The sequence below is a fragment of the Xiphophorus maculatus genome, chromosome 2, assembly GCF_002775205.1.
Source record: "Xiphophorus maculatus strain JP 163 A chromosome 2, X_maculatus-5.0-male, whole genome shotgun sequence".
In the NCBI taxonomy this organism is placed as follows: Eukaryota; Metazoa; Chordata; class Actinopteri; order Cyprinodontiformes; family Poeciliidae; genus Xiphophorus; species Xiphophorus maculatus.
Window position 1 is genome coordinate 6,966,737 of NC_036444.1, and position 23,176 is coordinate 6,989,912.

General features: G+C 37.1%; 2 protein-coding genes across 2 annotated transcripts; both read left to right on the top strand.

Moving 5' to 3' along the window:
• Nucleotides 1-546: 546 nt before the first annotated feature.
• Nucleotides 547-6,800, top strand: gnb5 (G protein subunit beta 5). Its single transcript, XM_005809884.2, has 11 exons — nt 547-904; nt 2,512-2,648; nt 2,785-2,826; nt 3,727-3,803; nt 3,885-4,017; nt 4,842-4,985; nt 5,076-5,167; nt 5,267-5,315; nt 5,394-5,490; nt 5,593-5,759; nt 5,859-6,800. The coding sequence occupies exons 1-11, from the start codon at nt 769-771 to the stop codon at nt 5,868-5,870; spliced, it is 1,086 nt and encodes a 361-aa protein (XP_005809941.1). The 5' UTR covers nt 547-768; the 3' UTR covers nt 5,871-6,800.
• Nucleotides 6,801-7,952: 1,152 nt separating this feature from the next.
• Nucleotides 7,953-23,174, top strand: ap4e1 (adaptor related protein complex 4 epsilon 1 subunit). The gene is made up of 21 exons (XM_005809908.2): nt 7,953-8,277; nt 10,505-10,576; nt 10,675-10,798; nt 11,039-11,112; nt 11,828-11,949; nt 12,034-12,193; nt 12,281-12,447; nt 12,528-12,601; nt 12,684-12,806; nt 12,888-12,997; nt 13,088-13,227; nt 14,269-14,381; nt 14,458-14,576; nt 15,515-15,817; nt 17,112-17,223; nt 17,301-17,439; nt 17,522-17,777; nt 18,528-19,049; nt 19,132-19,322; nt 20,317-20,477; nt 21,743-23,174. Exons 1-21 carry the CDS (start codon nt 8,137-8,139, stop codon nt 21,901-21,903), a joined length of 3,384 nt encoding a protein of 1,127 aa, XP_005809965.1. The 5' UTR covers nt 7,953-8,136; the 3' UTR covers nt 21,904-23,174.
• Nucleotides 23,175-23,176: the final 2 nt, after the last annotated feature.

Below are 23,176 nucleotides of genomic sequence, written 5' to 3' on the forward strand. Positions count from 1 at the left end.
AAAACTCTCAGGCTTCTCTGAGTTGTTCTAATCAATGTGTAAATATTTTTATTTAAACATTCAAACACTGAAATAAGAGAGTATGAGATAATAAAAAAAGAATGACAAGAGTCTGATCACTTTTCCAAAAGTGTACATAATGTGCATTTAACATTTAAAAAGACATTACAGTATATCAGTGGAGAAAAACATCAAAATGTTATTTAAGAATGAGTCAGAATAGAGCAGGTTATTGTTCAAACAGAATGAATGAGTAAACTAAGAAACCAACATGAATTAATTAACTAACATGTTAACAACTTGCAAAACAAATTTTAAAAATGAGATGAATATGGCAAGATATACACCCTAAAAGAAAAGGGGAAAATGAAACACCTGTGGCATTTATAAACGCTTTAAACTGGTTTCAGCTTCTACTAAAAAAAAACTATTTTATTGATTAGACTATTTTTAAAAAATCTACTTTATCAATTTTATTTTGTAAAATTCTCGGTGTATCCTCTTGCCAACCGACCAGACGAGCATCGCTTTATTTCTCTGTCATGTTGGCAGAGTGAGGATGAATTATTTAGCAGCAGTGAAGTAAAGTGAGGTTGGATGGTGATGAGGATGCAGCCTCATCACCGGGATACAGCAACATCCTCCTCCTCCTCTTCCTCTTTCTGAAGGAGCATCTTCTGCCGCTGACGTCATGACAGCAGCATCAGCTGTTAGCTCCGCCGCTGTAAGCCTCTCCACTGGCCGTCGCTCCCCGCACAAAGGAAATATATGAGATCCCCTCTAATCCCTGAAATGGCGACACAGGAGGTTCAGCTGAACGAGACTCTGGCCCACCTGAAAACCGAGTCGGAGACGCTGAAGACCAAGCTGGAGGAGGAGAGGGCGAAGCTGCACGACGTCGAGCGTGAGTCCTGAAAATGGAGAGGCCTCCATGCTTTCGTCTCCCATCCTGCCTACTCACCGTCAGGGGGGGAAACGGGACATTTCTGTCATTGTAGCCGCTCGGTTCGGCTCTTTAGCGCTCTGTTCACGGGTCGGTACAGATTATTGAGCTGATGAGGAACTAAAATGTTTGCTTCCCGATCGCTTTTATCGCTGATCCGTTCACTGATGTCACTGGTCTCTCATCAAAACACATAAAATGCTGTTTTTGCTATATGTTTATCACATTCATTCTGCAATGAAGATGATTGGAGCCACTGGTGAAAAATTCTAAAATAAAAAATAAATATCTGACTTTAATCTCAGAATTCTGAATTTAATCTCGACCCCTTGAATACTTAAAAAACAACAAAAAACACTGAAATCCAACATATTAACGCTAGAAAGTGATTCCTCCTCCTGCACAATTTACATTTCTGTTAATGAAGATGGTTACCATCTGCATTAAAGTCAGACTTCTGAAAAAAAAATCATAAATTTAATTTGACTTTTCTCAGAATTCTGAGAAAAGTCAGAATTCACAGATTAAAGTCAGAACTGTGAGGAAATAAAGTTAAAATTATAATATAATATATAATTATATATTATATAATATATAATTATATTAAAGTCAGAATTCTGAGATAAAATTCAGAATTTTGACTGGAAAAAAAAAACTGAATTCTGATCAAAAAAGGCAAAATTCTCTTTTTGCAATTAGGTGTATTAATGTGATGGGGGAGGAGGGAAGGAAAAGGACATTTCTGCAAAAAACAATACTTGAAAAAACTAGGACATTTCCAAGATTGATTAGTCAAAAATTTGCAAAAAAAAAAAAAAAAACTTAGAAATTTTCTACAAAAAACAGAAACTTTTGAGTTTCACAAATCTAAAATTTTTGAAATTCAGAAGTTTCCATGATTTTCTAAAAAAAAATTCTGAGATTAATCTCACAATTTCTGAAAATTTTCTAACAAATTTTCAAACTCCAAAATATCCTTGGTTTTTAATGAACATTTCTGAGGGGTATTTTTGGTGGGAATTTACTCCCTTTTTTTCTATCTGCTATGGTTCCAATAAAGCATCGTAAAATCCTCTTCTGAATTTCTCTTTAGCAGAAACAAAGGTTATTTTCATTATGCCATAGTTTAATAACTAATATCCTAATATTGCAAGTACTACTGAAGAATTAATCCAGAGTCTTGTAAAATTGTTCTCACTTCTTGAACTTTTTCTCCTTGAGATTTTGCTACATTTCAACCACAAAGTGTAACACAATACATAGTGTTTTATCCACAAATTTACGCTAAAAGTGTGGAAATAAGAAAGCCAGACGAAGTTCTGTTTGGAGTTTACCACAAGATATATATGATTAATGTAGTTTGCCCATAGAGAAACACGGTGGTGGCAGCATCATGCTGTAAGCGGTTATAACTCAGCAGAAACAGGGAAGCACTGGAAAACGGATGGAGCTAAATAATGGAGATTCTTCGTCCTGCAGGGCGACAGCTCCAAACATTGAGGCAGTGCTGCTGTTAAATGTGAAAAGTTTCATATTTTTGTAACAACTCGCTCTCTGTGTCGGTGCAGTTCACCAGGTGGCAGAGAAAGTGGAAGCCCTGGGTCAGTTCGTCATGAAAACCCGCAGGACTCTGAAGGGACATGGCAACAAAGTCCTGTGCATGGACTGGTGCAAGGACAAGAGGAGAATCGTCAGTTCCTCACAGGTCGGGTTTCTTTCTCCTGCTCTGCAGATTTTATCTGCTGCCCATTTTAAAACCAGTTTTATATTCTTTACTTTTTTCTTGTTTGTTGAAGGAATGGATTTCCCAGTTTCTAAATGTCTGTTGTCTTTTAATGCAGGATGGAAAAGTGATTGTATGGGATGCTTTCACCACTAACAAGGTAATCCTCTATTCCAGCTCATGAAGCATTTTATGGTACCTGTCGTATGGGTAAAAACAGATATTTATTTAAATGGATGGATGGATGAATTGACTCTTATTAGTGCATTCATTTTTTTAAAATTCATCATGTCAATAATGTGACCAAGAATTTATATTTTTCATGCTTATTGCGATCTGGAAAACACATGTAAAACACCTTAAGACTGAGCAAGATCCCTGAAAATATCCCACCATGAGTTTTACCTAAATAAGTCGCCAATCATTTGAAAAATCTCTGCAAAGGAATCAAAGCACAAACATAATTCCTGTTTAATGCTTTTAGTCTCACTTTATTTAGGTGCAGGAGGTTTTTTTTTTTTCCATATTACTCCAAAAAGCTGTAGTTTCTTGTACTTTTAAATAAATTCGGTGCCTGGCTCTGACATCATATCGTTCACTATGTGCTTAAAAACAAGGAATGTGAAAGAGAGAAAAGATGGAGTAACAGACTTCAAACACTTTCTACTGTAGACTATTGTTATCTGAAATAAGCTTTATGAAGAAACAGTAAATACATCCAAAGAACAAACCGAACAGGACCAGAGCAGTACATCATTCTCCCGTCGCAATATTTCTCAGATTCAATAAAGAAACATAAAAAAATATTAAATCTCTGTTTATATGAAAGAAAATGACATAACAGATAAAAACAAATAAGGAAGGAAACACAACATTTAATAGCTAGAGTTAAAGCTTGTCTACATTAAATCCAAAATATTCTTCCTTTATGTATTTTGGAAGATGTTAATTACATCTTATATCCATGATCCTCGTCCTCTCTGTCCTGTTTTCATCATGCATGGCGATTCATCCCAGTCTGCGCCTCGCTCACGCTGCTTTGTGTTTTGATGTTCATTAGGAGCACGCTGTGACAATGCCTTGCACCTGGGTGATGGCCTGCGCCTACGCTCCATCTGGCTGCGCTGTAGCTTGTGGGTGAGTTTGCTACAACTCTCGGCAATCTAAAACCTGCTGCTCATTTACTGTTTGGTGAACTGGGCCTGTTTTCTGTCACAGAGGCCTGGATAATAAATGCTCTGTGTATCCTCTGTCCCTGGACAAGAATGAGAACTTGGCAGCGAAGAAGAAGTCGGTGGCGATGCACACGAATTACCTGTCTGCCTGTAGCTTCACCAACTCAGACATGCAGGTGATAATAAAAAATAAAAAAAAACAGCAACATGACGTCCTAATTCTGTTAATGATTCACAGGAGCGTCAGTCCTGGTCACATGATGTTTTTCACAGCAAACACAAAGCAATAACAGCCATATGTTAAACAGCACCATCAAAAAGGACTTATATTTCATGAATGTTTTTATATTTTGTGATATTACAGCCATCAAAGGTGAAGCATTGTATTGGGATTTTATATTTGTGGTGTACAACAAATGTGCAGTGGAAGAAAAAGATTGCAATATTTCTAACCTCATGCAAAAATATCTGAAAATTGTTGCGTGCATTTGAGTATATATATATATATATACTTAATAAACATTTGCTGCAGTTAAAGCTGCAGTTCTTTGGGGTATTTGCACATCTATAAACTAAAGAGTTTGCACATTCTCATTCTCTTTTCTTTTTTGTTCATCTTTGAATGTCAGTTTTCAGTTGTGTAGAGGCCATTCTGTAAAGGCCATATTTCTAGAGTCCAAATCTCTTAAGACCCTCCAGAGTTAACCGGTGCCTCTTCAATTCAATTCAGTTTCAGTTTAGTTTATTTAGTGGACACCATTTGCTTTTTAGGCTCCAACTGAAGAAAAATGGATTGTATTTGATGATGTAAAAATAAACAGGTCTGTATTTTTCACATTTTCAGTTTTGCAACACTTTTCATACTTATGCACTCGTTTGTGTTGTTTTATCACATAAATCATATAAATAAAATACATTCAAGTTTATGGTTGTAGAAAATGTGAAATGGCTCAATAGGCGTGAATACAATTCTTCTTCCTCTTGTGTGCTTGTGTTGAAGATCCTGACGTCCAGTGGGGACGGGACATGTGCATTATGGGATGTGGAAAGCGGGCAGCTGCTGCAGAGTTTCCATGGCCACGCTGCAGACGTGCTCTGTCTGGACCTGGCCCCGTCTGAGACTGGAAACACGTTTGTTTCAGGGGTGAGGACTGCCTCCGCACCACTCTGTTTGCAGCTTGTTAACACTTGGAAAGCTTGTTTTTGTTAAATTATACCTCGACTCTCACGGCAGGGCTGTGATAAGAAGGCTAATGTGTGGGACATGCGTTCAGGACAGTGCATTCAGTCATTTGAAACTCATGAATCTGACATAAATAGCGTGCGGTATGTAACTGTCTTAATCCAGGCTCATTTTATTGTTTGATTTTCACTGTTATAAAAGCTTTATAGTTTTTATAATTTCCTCCCCTTGTTTTAAAATAGATACTATCCAAGTGGAGATGCTTTTGCATCTGGTTCAGATGATGCCACAGTAAGTACATCACTATAAAAATATGTAAAGTGGTTTATTTTTGCCTCAAAAATTCAAATTTCCCCCGTTTTGTTTCAGTGCCGCCTGTACGACTTGAGGGCCGACAGAGAAGTTGCCATTTATTCCAAGGAGAGCATCATCTTTGGGGTCTCCAGTGTTGATTTCTCACTCAGTGGTATAAATTTCTTGCTCCAGATTCTGATGTCATCTGCACTGCCTGCAGTTACTGCTTCCAGAAACCACAAAATACGTTTGTGTCTGTGTATGACCTTTTAAGGTCGGCTACTGTTTGGCGGATATAACGACTACACCATAAACGTGTGGGACGTTTTGAAAGGAACTCGGGTCTCCATCCTGTTTGGACATGAAAACCGGGTCAGCACTCTGCGCGTCTCCCCCGATGGGACGGCCTTCTGCACAGGATCCTGGGATCACACTCTCCGGGTATGAAGGACGCCAGGTTTTGCTCTAGTTGATCGTTTCTGCACTCTTTACCAACTTTCATCGACTATACTTGCAGTTTTGTTTCTGTTTTTGTTCCAGATTTGGGCCTAAACACGCTCCAGTGGAAACTACTGAAGGCACAAAGACGTTTCTGTTTGCTAGCGTACAATCAGCGAGATAGAACCTCGGGTTTGGTTGTACATAGGGCATATCAATAGAATTGTATATAATCTTGTCTTCTGGTCAGGGTAGATTTAAATATTTCTGAGATGTTAAACTAACTGGCACGCTTACATTACAATATGAAAATAGCACAGAAATATTTAATATGTTACAGAAAATATGAATGGTAGAGACTTGCATTGGCGTGGGGTAGAAGTGACACAATAAAGTATTGTATTGTGTGTGCCCACATAAAGGACTATATTTATTTGTTTTCTTCACTGGTGATAATGAAAGATGCAGTCTGAGGAGGAAAACCAAATAAATCTGACAGGGAAGGAGGAGAGTAGAATCTCTCCCTGCAGGGCTAGAATTGGAGAAAAATAATTAATATTATTTAATACTTAATTTTAAAAAAAATATTTAAAATACCCAATGGACAGTAGTGAAAAGTGACGTAAAATACAACAAGTAAAACTTGTGAAAAACCACATATTTTTAACAGCCTTCCAAATCTAAACTGAAGTAAATAAATTACATTTATGATTACAGTTTATAATTTTGATTTTGTAATTTTGCAATAATAAACCAGGCTTTTTTTATTGTATGTTGTTCAGTGCTTCAAGACAGCTTCCCAGCATAAATATTCATAAAAAACCACTTTCTTTCTTTCTTTTTTTCAAGCACTCCAGCTTCTAATCCAAGTACTTCTATGTTACATTTAAGAAAGATTGCAAGAATGTACTCCTTCCCAAGCAACTGCGCGATGGCTGTAATTTCATATTCACTGTAATTATTTTGCTGTAGTTCAGTGTACAGATATAAAAGGGACTGTTATTCAGAATATTCTAAATCTAATAAACCAAGTTTTGAATATCTTTATGTGTCTATCACTTCGCTATATGTCACAGGGATTTGTTTGACTAAAATACGATTTTTTAAAAAAAAAAAGTTTCTTTTTATAGGTAAGTAATGACTCTAAGTAAGATCCTACTGGTACATATTACTTATTTGAGTAGCACAACATTTCATTACAGCAAACTATGACAGAAATATAAAGAAAAAAGAACAGGAAACAAAATAAAGCAAAAAATAATTGGCCACAATAGGTTTAATGTCTTTCTGGTGTGAACGCACAATCAGTACAAACTGTACGACACTAGGGGGCACCATTTCGTACCTTAAAAAAAAATCTGTCTAAAACTTTAGGGGAATGAAAAAGAAAATTATACATTTCTTGATGGAAACTCATGTGTAAGGACAAGGAAAAACTAAATATATGTTTATGCTTTTATTTCTTATTATGTCAGTTTTGGTCCTCCATACAAAAGTAGTCTATGAAATAGCAAAGAATGGTAAAAACTAAGATCATACTTATTTTAACAAGAAATAGTGAGTTCCATTAATAGTCAGAATTTGGAATTTTCAAATATGGACTTGGACATATTTTCCTTTATTTGCCAAAGTAGCATCTCATAATCATAGGGAAATATTTTAAGGCTTTTGATACAAATGCTAGTACTTATTATCTTAGACCAATAAACCACCTTAACTACAAAAAATAGCCAATGGAAATATAAATATCTTTCATCCAATACATTTTATTGGAAAGCATACACAAATTTTTAAAATAAAGTCTAATTTTTTCGTGTCCTGCTATCAGCTAGCTTCCATCATTTTATATCAGCAATAAAAAATTGTACATACACACAATATGTTGAAAAACGGTGTTTAGTGACTGACTAATATTTGTCAGGCTACAGTGAACATGACAAAAGTTGGAAAAAGACAAGACAGATTCATTTGCCGAGTTTAATACAACACAAAACACAAAAGAACCTCACATTAGACCAGTTTTATTTATTTATTTTAGAATTTTTATGCTATTGTTTGTTTATGTCAAGAACTGACGATTAAACTGAAAGTCACAACACTGACATGAACAACATTTTGCACAAATGGCTTGGCTCCCGGAAAAGTGTCGGAATTCCCATCACCAAATCTTCTGAAAAGCGGAAGTGACGTCACCAATACGCTTTTGTCGGTCTTCCTTAAAAATAATGGAGGATCTGTGATGTTATTTTACTTTAAGTGGCTGTTTTAAATGCCCAACAGGCAATTTATCTATAATGTATTAATATTTATTAACGGGTGATCCAATAATTGTGTGTTTTAGTACAGAAGTCACACGGACAGTGAGCTGTTTGTTGTCAAAATGAGCGATGTTGTGGAGAAAACGCTGACAGCTCTACCAAGCCTGCTCTCTTTAGACTCTCAGCCTGGCTCAGCAAAACTCTCCTCCAACTCTAAACTAGGAAACCTCATCAGAGGAATCACTGAACTAACATCAAAACATGTAAGTCGATCCCATAAAGCTCACAAAAGTTGCGACCTGATATGCTGCTGTCGCATTAGCTTGCTAAACTGCTATGTTCTTCCATTAAAAATGTGTTTGTCCCCAGTAAATGTGTCGCACATTGTTAATTATAGTGCGATATAAACAGATGGTCTGAAGTTTAGTAGTTGTCGTGGCGTGTATTGAGACTTTCGAAAGACTTGTCCTCAATGGTGCGTTCAAGTGCTTGTGTTGGGCTCAGGCTGTTGATATTTGGTGTATGGTTAGCAAGGTTGACATAAATGTTAATGTTATTTAGTTTGACTGTAAGAACAAAGTACTTTAACTTAAAAACACCTTTATAATAATGTTGTAACAAGGTTGTATCACTTTATAGACTGCATTAAATGTTAGGTAAACAGATGGGTGTCACCATAAAAAGATTTGCTGGACGATAAATTGTCCCAGAAGTTATTGTGAGAAAATATTATATTGTTTTGAAACCATTTTCAATTAATACGATGGTAATGGCATAATAATGCAAGAACACATAGTAATATACAGAGGTGTGACCAAGTCACTGTGTTGCAAGTCTCAAGTCTCTGTCCTCAAGTCCGAGTCAAGTCTCGAGTAAAGACAGGCAAAAGTCGAGTCAAGTCTCAAGTCAGGAACCTTTAATTTCAAGTCATTTCGAGTCGTTTTTATTTATTTATTTTTTTTATAATTTGCAATTATACATAAAATTCAAATAATAGACCATTTGTTCGTTTTAAAATATGTATTTATCTCAAATGATAGAAATCTGGAAATGGGTTCTGTGCGACATGTGACAGTCACGCCGGTCAGTGCATTAAGTCAAAAACAGTTGACTTAATGCACTGACCTGTCAAAACAATATATTGTCAATATAATTTCCCAGCGTAGATGTCTTCAAATACACCAACCATCCTTAGATGATACTAGACCCGGCTCATCATCATGATGGGACAGAGAGACTCTGTTCCCTGTGTTCAGGTCCAGAATCTGCTTTCTGTTCCGGAGCCCCGCTCACTATCCACCGGCTTCCTGAGCTAACACGGTGCACATTATTTGTGGAGGCATTTGAAGGACCAGATTTATGGTAAATCATCACCAATTTAACCCGGAGTACACATGCTAACACGAAGTTAGCTAAAGTCAGCTACCTTACAGCAAAAGAAAAGCGCCACCTACCGATCTTTGTGAAGCTTCAAATGCCGGACAAAGTTGGACGTCGTGGCATCTCCATCCGATATTCTCTTCTTGCATGTTTTACAAGTTGCAGTTCGTTTTTTAGTCGAAAGTTCATAACCTACATAGCCAAAAGAAATTACTGGCGGAAGCATATTCGAGCAGTTATTTCGTATTTCGTTTTTTAGTCGAAAGTTCATAACCTACGTAGCCAAAAGAAATTACTCGCGGAAGCATATTCGAGCGGTTATTTCGTATTTCGTTCCCTGAGCTCTGTAGCTTTGCCGCGTTTTTTTTAAACGTCCAAATCCTGTTAATTTGATTGGTTGTGCTGCAGCTACGTACACATACATACATAAGGAGAGAGGAAAACCGTAGTGACGGTCTGCGCATATTGATACGGAATGAGTGACATTAATTAATGACGCCGCTTTATAAATAATGTGTTTTAAATTTTAAGACTTTGAGTAAAAAATATCAATTCTTTTCAAGTAAACAGCTTCAAGTCGAGTCAAGTCCCAAGTCAATGGCATGAAAGTCAAAGTCAAGTCCGAGTCTTTGAGCATTTTTTCAAGTCAAGTCTCAAGTCGTGATTTTAACGACTCGAGTCTGACTCGAGTCCAAGTCATGTGACTCGAGTCCCCACCTCTGGTAATATATCAATAAACTTTAAATTGGAAATGGAAGACATTTTAAATATTCCAAAATAAATAAACAGAACAACAAATCAATTATGAAGCCTCTGTAAAGAAAACTGTCCTTTAAAGAAAGGAGCTATTTGAAATCAAGGCACCAGATTGAAAACGTTACCATCCAATTTTTGGTAGAAAGAGAGAACGGAGAAAAATGATAAATCATTCAAATGGAAATTATTGAGCTCGTTTTAATTTCTCATGTGATTAATTGATTTATTGCTTATTGTGACGGGCTGATATTAGCTGAGATTTACAGAGAAAAGTGAGCACTGATATAGCAAAAGTTATTGCATATCAGATTTTTCCTAGTTATTGTGTATAATTTTCTACATTTCTTTGTGCAGGAGGAAGAGAAACTCATTCAACGAGAGCTCCTGCTAATTAAAGAACAAGTGTCTTCCCCTAACACAACTATGGTATTCTTCTCATTGTTTCGCCGTTTCATCTGCTCCAAAACAACAAAATTATCTTTGTTCATTTGTTTATTTATTTTTTCTGTTGTAATCTGATTCAGAGGCAGATGAAGGAGCTCATGGTGAGAGCGATCTACTGTGAGATGCTGGGTTACGGCGTCTCCTTCAGCTATATCCACGCCATTAAACTGGCCCAGCAAGGGAATGTTTTGGAGAAGAGAGTCGGTGTGTTTTCAGGCATAAAATGATACAAAGTTAAGAATAGAAACACTTTACTATAGTTTTATAAGGGAAATATCTCCTGAAGCAAACAGTATTTAAAAAAACATAGCATGTTTCAGTAGAGTATGGGGGAATGTATGTAGAAAATGCATGCAAAGGAGCAAATGCTCAAAATGTTCAGATTTAGATTTTTTAAATTCTAATAATAATAATAAAACACTAAAGTGTTTGTGATTCTCTCAGGTTACCTTGCTGTCTCGCTGTTTTTGAATGAAAGTCATGAGTTGCTTCTTCTCCTGGTTAACACGGTGCTGAAGGTCAGTCGTTACGGTTTTTTGTAGGTTGACTGTCATGTTTCTTTGGTCACACACGTTTATAAATATTTTAACTCTTCATAAAAGATAGCAAAAACAAATAACTTTGTGCTTTATTAATCAGATATTGAGTAAACCTCTTCTTGATTGATTCAGACCAGTACATTTCTCACTTTTCTTATGTTTTACACCAAACAGCTCACTGTTTAATAAATTTTGGTTTGTTTTTGTTAAAGAAAAACTCTTAAAAGTTCAGGATGTACACTTTGATAATTAATTGATTTTCTGATGGATTGTGAGTAATGATTATTTCTAGGGATAACCTGATTTTATTTCTTAATATATATAATTGTCAGGGTAAATTAAGTTAAAGCAAAGTTTGCACGAATGGATTAGGATTTATCAGCTTTTCAAAGAAAGCTGTAAATTTGTAGATTATGATTAGATGTGTTAAAATTGTTTGTGCTAAATTATTAGGCCCTTTTAAAAAAATAATCAGGCTGGAATATCAATGTGCCCCATGTGGTGGAGGGAATATTTGAGGTAAGCTCTGATTGCTGATCTTAGCTCTGCACCACATTATTATCAAACCTCAATAATAAAAAAAAAAAGATGCAGCATAGATGTGAAAATAATGATACTTTTGCACGAGTTAAAATAAAACAGAAAATACGGAGACATTAAAAGGTTCATAATGGTATTGTTGATGTGTTTGCAGGATCTTCAGAGTACGAATCTGATTGAAGTGTGCATGGCGCTCACAGTGGTGAGCCAGATGTTCCCCAAAGACATGATCCCTGCCATCCTCCCCCTGGTGGAGGAAAAGCTCAATCACCCAAAGTAAGAAGCACTTCATGCTTTTTTCAGATGACAAATAAACTTAAACGGATTGACAGACAAGTGTTTGTTGTTACAAACCTGCAGAGAAATAATTCGCCGTAAAGCCGTCCTGGCCCTGTATAAATTCTACCTGATAGCGCCGAATCAGGTTCAGCACATTCACAACAAGTTTCGCAAGGCGCTGTGCGACAAAGACCCCGGCGTGATGTCGGCTTCTCTGCACATTTACCTGCAGCTCATTCAGGTAAATAACAATAATTTAAGCGTTTCATGTTGCATTTTTTATCTCTGTGGTGGAATTTGCTGCTGTATGGTTTTATGTTTACTTCAGGTGAATCCAGAAGGTTACAAAGATCTCGCATCGAGTTTTGTCACCATACTGAAGCAGGTGGTGGGAGGGAAGCTGCCCATGGACTTTAACTATCACAGTGTTCCTGCGCCCTGGCTTCAAATCCATCTTCTCAGAATACTCTCCTTACTGGGGAAAAATGACCAGAGGTGATCATTTCTCACTTCCTGTTGTGTTTAAACATTTGTCCACCACAAAGTTTTTTATAATTTCTTCTCTCTCTGCACAGCACAAGCGAGATCATGTATGAAATCCTTGACGAGTCTTTGCGACGGGCAGAGATGAACCACAACATCACATATGGTGTGTTTGGCCTCTTTAACAAATGTTTTACTAGAAGGTACATTTTTATTAGCCACTTACTAGCATCTCTCCTTCTTTACAGCTATTTTATACGAGTGTGTAAAATGTATTTACACCATTCATCCCAAATCGGACCTTTTAGAGAAAGCTGCAAAGTGCATTGGCAACTTTGTTCTGTCTCCAAAGATTAATCTAAAGTATCTGGGTGAGATAAGAAAGCATGATTCCTCACAGATTATTCCCCCATAATAAAAAGTGAGAGTTACACTATGATCTGTTTCTGTAGGTCTGAAGGCTCTCACCTACGTGGTCCAGCAGGACCCAAAGTTAGCTTTACAGCATCAGATGACCATCATCGAGTGTCTTGACCATCCTGACCTCATCATCAAGCGGGAGGTGAGTCGGATGTGGCTCCAGTCGTTGATTCTGGTATCAAAGTGTCAAAGGTTTCCATCATCACTGGGTTTTTAATCTGCTTTCTTTCAGACGCTGGAGTTGCTCTTTAGAATAACTAATGACCAGAATGTCACGGTGATCATTGAGAAGATGCTGGACTTTCTGCGAATCAGTGAGGATGATCACACGACCATTGACCTGGTGGGGAAGGTGGCAGAACTGGCGGAAAAATATCCTTACAAATGTTACAGTGTTTGTCTCAAATCGGCATATTTTTACTATGTTTTCACCACTTGGTGCTTGTAGTTAAGCACCATACTTGTAGGAATATGGTCATATTGAGCTGAAAACAGAAACTATAATGATAATAGTTTGAAAAACTGATATTCCAGCTAATCTGCTGATTGAATGCACCAGAAGATGCTGAGGAGAGAGACAAACCTGAAAATATTTTACATGGAGTCCAATGGAGGAAGGGCAGACATTCCTGCACTCCAGAAGTGTTTGAAAAAAACCCTGTAGGACCTACAGCAATGGCGATTATGTTTCCGTAAAGCAGACATCCATAGCTACGTTTTGATGCTTAAATTGTTTTTCTTGAGTGAAATATGTACGAACAGCAGCATTTTGTTTGTGAAAAAAGTAGTCAAACTTGAAAAAGCGTCGTTTACTAGAGCTCAAACTCTGGCAGTTGAAGAATTCCATCATTGGATTATAAAGATAACGGCCAAAAATCTGCATAAAAGTTAAATTGTGATTTTAGAAAAACTGTAAGGGATATCAAAAAATTGACTCATTTGAAGACAACTTAACAGCTTGTGATTTATTTAGAAGTTGAAAGGAGTTTCTAAGTTGAAGTATGCAGATGTAGTAAGCTGTCAAAGAGCACAAAGTTCTTGCAGAATTTTGTAGAATTCTGGAGATTTTCAATGCATTTCAGTGGAGTTGCATAAAAGTCTAAATATCTTTAAAAAATCTAAAAGTTGTTGACATTAGTTGGGCCTTTTTATAGTTCTTTTGCCAATTTTAATTTTGTCTAGCTTTCTTAGTTGTTTTGTGATTATGTTCTTTGTCTAGTAATTACAGTACTCTAAACAACTATGGTTACTTTAGGTAAACGAGTGTGAAAAATAAATTTTAAGTCTTTGAGAATTAAAGAGATCATCTTTGAGAAGCAGTAAAAACACTTTTCAAAAGATTTATGCTTAACTTTCAATTTGTTTGCTTTGATTTGTCTTGTTTGGAATTTTTTTTCCTATATACTTTCGCACATATGCACCAGATAATGAATGGTTTATCGATACCATGAACACAGTGTTTTCACTCGGTGGAGACTTGTTACAACCAGATATCCCAAACAGTTTTCTTAAACTTCTCTCAGAGGGTGAGTTAACCACAAATCCCACTCGTTCTGCTGGTAAACGTATTTGATTCTTATTTTCCCCCCCCAATATTTCCAGGATTTGACAGTGTGGAGGAGGACAAGAAGTTGAGGCTGTTTGCTGTGAATTCATACATTTCTTTGCTACAAGGAGACTCCAGCAAACTGCCACAGCGTTTTCTTCAAGTCATTTGCTGGGTGAGAGTTGCTCACACATAAACCTTTACCTCAAGGTTTGCAGACTGAGGGTGGGTGTTTAGTCCGTTTTAGTCAAGCTTTAGTACGTTTGTCTACAAAGTCCAGTTCGTTTGGGGAAGTGTGAATGTGTAATCGAATTCAGATGTGAACCAAAAAAGTGAACTCTCGTCCGCCTAGAAACCTGAGTCTCTGTTCGGTTGGAGTGAAATCTCATTTGGTTCGAATGCAGATGTCTAGACCGCTCCAAAAGCAGGAAGTGAACTACAGCGAAGTAAATACGACCCAAACAAACGAGTGAATCTAACGCTCGTGGTGTTTTACCAAAAACGAAAGAGAAATCCTACAACCGCTAAAATCTGACGCTGCTCCATTTTTGTTTACATTTTTGCAAAGAAGGAAGTGGCTCTCATGTCTTCTTCTGCGCTTTTTGTGTCGTTTCCTTGAAGGGTTGGTGGTGCAGCGCCACCAACCCTTCACCTGTTGGTGAAGGGTTGGTGTAAGGCAGGGGTGCCCAAAGTCGGTCCTCAAGGGCCGGCATCCTGCATGTTTCAGTTATCTCCCTGGTTTAACGCACCTGGATCCAATGATGGCTCGTTAGAAAGCCTAAGAAGAACATTGACATGCTGAGAAGATTGCTGGTACCACCAGGGAGAGAACTAAAATATGCAGGATGCCGGCCCTCAAGGACTGACTTTGGGCACTCCTGGTGTAAGGGGAACAGGTTTTTCAATTACAGTAGTTTGGATGTTCAGAATAGTAGTTCCTTTAAATCTAGACTAAAAACCCACCTGTTTAGAGTTGCTTTTAGTCAACATTGTAAAGTGAGATAAAGGTCTAAGAAGTCTAGAAAAGTGTCAAAATTTAAAATGTTGACATTAAAAACGTGCAGGAACCCTGGCTCCTCTGCTACAGTTTTTTGTTGTTGTTGCTGTGTTTAGGTTCTTGGTGAATACTCTCACTTGAGGGAGGATCTTGAGCCAGACGTCACTGTGAGGCTGCTGGCCAAACTGTTGGACATGAAGAGCAGCAGCAGTGAAACAAAGTGCTGGGTCCTCATGGCCATGACCAAGCTCTGCCCCGGTGGAGCGGCTCTGGCGTTGGTTCATAATGTCTCGGAAACCTACAGCAGCTCCCTGGACACCATGCTGAGACAAAGAGCTCAGGAGCTGCAGATCCTCAGCCAGGACTCTGAACTGCAAGCCAAGGTGTTACCGCGAAGTGCCAGCATGGAGCCTGTGGAGGTAATACACAAGCATGGCAGCAGAACAGTCAAGTTATGTCTTAAACATCATTAACTTTATTTTCAATAAGTAAGCATAGAAAAAAAGGAGAATAAATGCTGATTTAATGCCTCGTGCTGTTTGACAGGCTTATGGTTTGTTGACCTGCATGTACATGTCCTCCATGGCACAGAGTTTATTCCAGTAATAAGAATAGTTACCAAACCAACAAGAAGTGCTGTCAGCAATAATCTGAGCAGCTGTTGCAGCATGTCTACAGCCTAGAGAAGTGAGAAAGTTGAGGTTTACAGCAGGAGGCTACTGGAATGTTAATGCATTTTTTTATTTTTATCAGGAACATAACATAAATGATGTTTTAAATTTGGAATCAGGTCATCTTGTTGTTTTAAATCTTATGTGCTTATATAAACAAATATTTAAATATTAAAATGTGAAATCTGAATATGAGTAGAACAGAATAGAAGACATTTTTATTGTCTGGCAAATGGGAAATTTAGGTGTAACAGCACCATCAAGTATAAAGGATCACAATAATTACAACAATAATGGTAGTAATACTGACAATAATGTACAGTAGAAAACTAACAAAATAAAAAATACAGTGCAGTTATTAGAAATAAAAATACTGTAATTGCAATCCAAGGGATGTGCAACTTTTCCAAAAATGTACATAATGTGCATGTGCATTGAATATTGAAAAAGATGGACTATTTACTAAAAAAACACAAAATCTAGTATTTTCTTTTCTAGTAACTTTTTAGCAAGATATAAGAGATTGTTTTAAGTCAGTAATTCCTTAATATTGATAAAAAGGTTCTAGTTGCACTGGCAGATTATTTCACTTACAACATGAGGAAAAGTGTCTTGTTATAAGTTAAATAATTTACCAGTGGCACTATTACTTTTTCAATCAATATTAAGGAATTATAACAATCTCCTACATATTTCTGAAAACTTACTTGTAAATTAGTTTTGTCTTATTTCAAGTGTACTGTCTTATTTTAAGTGTACTGAAATATTGGTACGAGAAACTAGATAAAAGTACTTAGTTAGATTTTGTGTTTTTTCAGTGCATATCAGTGCAGAAAAACAGATGTGCAATAACAGCGGAAATGCAAGGGGTCTAAATAATTTTAGGTTTAACTGTTACTTTTATGAAGATTTTTGTAAGGGTTTTACACACCTCTATCAGGTAAAATGAAGCCATAATTTCCGATATGACCCTGGCAGCTACCCAGTTTCTTAATTATTTTTTAATGGGCTTGTTTACAGCTCTAATCTTGCTGTTTTCCAGGTGGATTCCTCGCTTTCGTTTCTGGACGGATTTGTGTCGGAGGCGTTGGCTGCGGGCGCGGCTCCTTACAAGCCTCCTCATCAAAGGCAGGAAGAACTGTCTCGATCAAAAGGTGAAACTCATGCAAATGTTTTGGCAGAGTTTCCACTGCTTTGTTTGGGCTTGTCCTGATGTTGCTCTTTGTCTCAGCGCTGAACCTGGAGCCCTACGGCCTGTCGCTGCCCATCAGCATGTCCTCATGCAGCATCACTGACAGACAGTCTCCCACCTTGTTGTCCATCAGCTCTGGCCTCTCCGGCGACAGCACTGATGTCTCACACAAGGGCAGGTACTCAGACACACAGCCACAGGCAGAATTAAGTGTTTTATCTCTCTGAAGTTTAAATCCTGAGTCTGATTTGTTGTGTCAGCTCTACGGTTTTGAAGCTGGATGGCGTAAAGAGGCTGTGGGGCAGAGACGGCTATCTAGCTCAGAAGGAGCCGACAGACGAAGCTCCTCGGATCGAGGCCGCCAGCCCGGTCCGGTCCGCCAACCAACTGGGCGACAACAACGCCTCCAACAGTCAAACACCGACTCCGACACCAACGCCTGAATGTGACCAGGAAAAGCAGCAGCTGGCGTCCTCGCTGTTTGTTGGTCTGGCCTCCCAGAGCTCTGTGTGTCTGGTGAGCTGATGAACACACACACACACACACGCCCACACACACCCCCACACACCCTTACATGTAAATTGATTCAGAAGACAGGACAGCTTTCTTTGTGTTTTGTTCTTTTGATGGTTGCCTCATGCTCGGAGTTTCAAAACCTGCAATAAAATGTGTTGCTTTCTTTGTGCAAATTTATTGAGGTTTTCTTTTATAAAATATAAATCCAGACTCGTATGACTGAAACAATTTATAGGATTAGACCAATTAATCATGACTAATCGGTTATTAAAGTAATTGTCAACTAATTTAGTTATCGATTATCGCTAAAAGTAGTATACAGACTCAAAAAAGGTCATTTTGCTAAAAGAAGAATATATTCAGACCAGTAATTAAGCCAAAACTATACAAAAATATATATTTTAATATAATAAAAAAAACTTTGTCTGTAAATTAGGTGCCTTAGATTTAGCTTCACCTGGTTCAAATTCTGTAAGAAAAAAAAAACTCCTATTAAGCAGCTTTTGCTATCCAATTATTAATCGGTTCATCAAAAAAGAAAAAATTAAGAAATTAGCTGCACCCTGTATTGATGTTAAATTGAGCAGAAAAGACCGAGATTTTTTTTTTTACATATTTATGTTAGAAGTATATTTTTAGCTGCAGAATAATCTATATATTATTCAATTACATAAATAATCGCTGAATGCAGCCCTAATGTAGTGCATTAATATAACGTGTGATAGAAATTATTTGTTGTTTTTCTACCAGATGGGAAAGTCTGACCCAACTTTCCAGCGTTTCAGAAGAAAAACCAAAGCTTCAGGGAGTTCTGAGCAAATAACCAACCCGCTTGTCTTGCCCTCTGATGGTTCTGATAACTTGCTGTATAAAAACCTGCTGGACTCACCAGACCTGGACGTCTCGCCGCCTGAACAGACACCCGGCCTCGCTGCTCCGAACGGCTCCTGTGATGCAGAAGAAGAGTCGACTGACACAGACGTGAAGGAAATCGAAACTCCTCCCATCAGAGATGAACGTGTGACAGCTCAAGCTTCTCCACACGACGACCCAGACGGATCCAAAGACCCAAGTCTCACCTGGCATCTTCCAGCTGAGCTTTCTGCTCTTTCTCACTCTAATCTCACTCCTCTGTTCTCCAAACAAAACCTGGATGTCTCGGCCTGCCACGTCCAGAAAGAAGACTCAGTCGTTCTTGTTGTCTTTATTTCCAACTGCTCAGACTCTTTCCTTCAGCAGATACGACTTCAGGTTGACTCTGAAGAACTAGAGGTGCGTCATGCAACAGAAAACCTTAAAATATCTTCTTTCTGTGCGTCTTTTTGAAATATAATCTCATGTTCTTGTTTTGAAGGTATCCTGTGTGTCTGATTGTCCATCAGAGGAGTTACAAAGCCACAGTGTAGCAGTTTGTCAGTATTTCCTAACTGTAAAGAGACCCTCTGTCGACTTTGATCTATTTGCGGCGGTGTCATGGCAACCGCCTGCTGGGTCGCCCCTGACGACGCAGTTCTCCTACAGACTTTCTCTAACAACCTTCATCAGGTGAGATAGTTTTGGGATTTTCTTGCATTCGTCAGGAGGGTGTTTAAATTAATCAGGGCTGAAACGATTAATCAGATTAATCATGGTGAATTTATTATTGAAATAATCGTCAAATAATTTGGTAATCGATTGATCATTAACTGGAGTATACAGACTAAAAAAACTGACATTTGCTGAAAGATCAGCACAGTCAGAGCAGTAATTAAGGCCAGACTTCATTGTCTCAATTACTGCTCTCACTGTAATAAGTTGTTTTTTAAAAAAATTAATATATATATATTAAAAAATGTTCAGTAAATATGTTCTATCCAGTACTCCTCTAGTGCTAGTTTTAACTTTAACTGGTTCAAATTTTGTAAATAAAGATGTCTTTCTAAGAACCTTTTGCTATCCAATTATTATTCGGTTAATGCAAATAATCAACAGCTTTTCACATGTTGATTGTAAAACTATATTTTTAGCTAACATGCATCCTTTGCTACAAGAGATTAAGCGTTCACAAATAGAATTATGTCATTGGATTTTAGTTAATCGTTTTTCTTATTATTTAAAAATGAATTGAATTATCTGTTTGTATCTTTAATGTATTTCTAATAGGGATGCATGATATGCAACATCGGAATTGGCCAATATTAGTCATTTTTTAACTTGTTGGTATCGGGTCCATTAAATAAAACTGAGCCGACATTTATTTTTATCTGTTTCTGGTTGGCTCTTTTCCAAAGGTGTCAAAACTGTAGTGAAATATATATAATATTAGTAAATATCGGCTGTCAGCCCATAACTGCAATATTAATATCAGATGTCAATATCAGGATAAATTTTTGTATTTGTGCATCCCTAATTACAAATATGGTATAAAATAAACTTAAGTGGTTAAATGAAAAATCTGCAGAGTGTGCCAACTTTTTAAAATCTGAACAATCAATTGAGTAATCAATGACTTAAATAATTGTTAGTTGCAGCCTTAAAATGAGTCGATTATTTCCTGCAGAGCTTTGAGGCTTTCCACAGAGGAGTACGGAGCCATGTGGCTCGCCTTCTCTCATGACACCAAGCAGAACCTGACGCTGATCCATGACGGTCAGGATCCCCTCGCTGCCACTCTGGATGTACTGAAGAGGAAACTCCAGCTTCATGTGGTGGAAGTTATAGGTAAACTCAGAAAAAAGGCGTCTCACACAAGTAATGAGCAGCTTCTTTCACTTGTTAGAGCAAAATACGTTAATTTAAAAGCTATTTCCAGGCAGAGTATTTTAAAAATATATATATTTTTGTCTTCATTTTGTTTTTGTCTTTATTTAACCAGGTATATTTCATTAATATTAGAAATATCCTTTTCAAGAGACACCTGGCTAAGACTGGCAGCAGCACAGCAACAGTTACAAATCATAAAACTTACAGATATTAAAATGCAGTTAATAAGGATAGTAAAGAAAGAATAATCACAAAGTGCAAATGCATCCATAAAAGTAAAAATAATACAACATTCTATTAGTCAATGTATTTAGAAAGAAATACCTTATTTACAAACTGATCTAGAGTGGCCTTAAATTCATTAAAAACTTATTTAAATTATGTAAGTTTTCTATTTGGAAACATCTCATTTTATAAATATCAGATTTTGAACACGTTTTATATCATAATCATATATTTATGATTTTTAAGTATTTTTTCAGATTGTTATCAGATTGCAACTGCTCTGTAAAATATTTGGTAAATTTTAATATTTTTGACCCTTAAAGTAATTAATCCTTTCATGCATGAATTATGATCTTTTATGTCAGGATTTTTTTCCCAAAGTGTTTTTGATTTTCATAAGGCATAAATAAAAAGTGGGGGGAAAAAATTGTAGTTGTAATTTTCTCCAAATACAAAGTTGTTATTACGAAAAAACATCAGTCTGGTTAGTCTTTAGGGTTTACTTGATGTCAGAATATTTTTTTACCTGCAAGAGTAAAAGGAAGGACAGAATATTCCTGAGTTGCTTTTTCATCTGTCTGCCATATTGGATTTAACAAAAATCTTCTTGCACTTGCAGTGGATGACCAGTAGTTGGCAGTGTATTGTATGATGCACTAATGTCGACTTTAGTGGACTGTGTGGATTTATAGCATAAAAGTCCACAAAAAAACACAAGAAAATGGCTTTTAGGTAGCTGCCTACTGCAGTCACCACTATGCATGAAAGTAATTAATGTGTTTGCTTCAGATGTTTAACCTCATTATTGTTCTTTTTCTAGCAGACAAACTGCTTGCTTTTTCAAGTGTCAGTCATTTAAGTATGATTGAACAACTGAACAGTGTAAAATATGCTTTGATGAAAATAATTGTTAGTATATATCACACAGAATGAAGCACATACTTTACTCAGTGTTTTTACTGACACCTGATGAGTGAATTTTCTGTTTGTTCCCTCAGGCGTGGAAGCGATCGTGGCTTGCTGCCTGCAGCAGGATCAGCCGTGTCTCATGCACTGTCGCATGCATGCCGGCATGCTGGCTGTGTGGCTGCGCTCTCCAGTCCCCGACCTGCCGGACTGCCTCCTCTACTGCTGTCAGAGAGCTCTGCAGGAGCTCTGAGGGCCTCGGCTGGCAGCACCGGAACCACTCAGAACCCCGAAGCACTGAACAAAGAGATCCACAGATCTGCAGGACACTCCAGCACCAGCTGCTGCTTTGATTTCACGTATTTACCGACCGTTGTTGTTTTATTTTAATTTGTTCACAAATTATTTAAAATTATGGAAAGTCATGGCAGGTAACAAGCTCAGGGCCTCAGGGTGTTTTAAATTACACTATTGTCTTAAAACTATTATAGTATTGTGATAATAGTTTGAGTAAATCTGTGAAACTATTAACTAAATTTATTAGTAATAAGCAAAAAAAACCAAAACAAATCCCTGCTTTTAAAATTAGCTTCATTTTTGTGTCTAAAATAGTCCTGACAGTAAAAAACTCCATAAAGGCTGAGCAATAAGTGTAGCTTATTTTTTAGATAAACTACAGAGAAGTATGAAGATATATGAAGAAACTCACATTATAATGAACATAAGTTGGAGTGTTTACAGCTTCATTTCAGCTTATTTGCAAATTTTATGAGACTTCATTAATGTTTGAGTCATAGCTGCTCCAGTTGTGTCTCCTAAATCTATAAGATTAGAGTATCCCCATATGTTGAAACCCTAGCATTACTTTTACAGGATTATGTAAAAGGGGGAAAAAAATCCCAGGAAAGCAGAAATCTAAAGGGATTTTTTAAATTATTATGTCTAAAAACAAATTTTAAACTCCTGTCATGAAAAAAAAAGTTATTTTCTCATAAAGTCAATCTGAAATTGATCAAAGTGAAAACCAGGGTTTTATTTATCTAAGTTAAAATTGACTTTAGTGTCAGTCACTTCTTTTGGAAAACAATGGGAAACGTTCTCCATCTTAGCCAGCAGAGCTCTCACGCCCATGTTAAATTTCTGTCTCTATAAAATTCATTGCCTTCCATGTAAGATTATCATCTACGCACTCATTGATTTCTGTTAACTTAAGTCTTTCACTACTATATTTTCAGTATTAAAAACATATTTATTTAATTTGTTTGCTTTATACTAACTTCACAGGAGATCTGTGCTGTTGGACCGCTCTGTGAGGGTTTGCTGGTGGAGTTTGATCTATTTTTCATGTCTGATGCTGATTTAAACGGTATGGACAGTGTTTGTACATCCACAACCGTATGCCTTACGTTCAAATGCCAAGATGGCATGTTTAATTTGTGCCTGTGGTACAGAGAAGAGTCCTCGTTCGTTGGAGTGCCTGTCACTACATTCTGGGGCTATGAATAAATGCAACACTTGTAAACAGA

Coding starts and splice junctions, on each gene's coding strand:
- gnb5 (XM_005809884.2), top strand. CDS start 769: ATGAGATCCCCTCTAATCCCTGAAATGGCGACACAGGAGGTTCAGCTG. Junction 905..2,511: donor GAAGCTGCACGACGTCGAGC/GTGAGTCCTGAA, acceptor GTGTCGGTGCAG/TTCACCAGGTGGCAGAGAAA. Junction 4,018..4,841: donor TCACCAACTCAGACATGCAG/GTGATAATAAAA, acceptor CTTGTGTTGAAG/ATCCTGACGTCCAGTGGGGA.
- ap4e1 (XM_005809908.2), top strand. CDS start 8,137: ATGAGCGATGTTGTGGAGAAAACGCTGACAGCTCTACCAAGCCTGCTC. Junction 10,577..10,674: donor CTTCCCCTAACACAACTATG/GTATTCTTCTCA, acceptor AATCTGATTCAG/AGGCAGATGAAGGAGCTCAT. Junction 14,577..15,514: donor TTCTTCAAGTCATTTGCTGG/GTGAGAGTTGCT, acceptor TGCTGTGTTTAG/GTTCTTGGTGAATACTCTCA.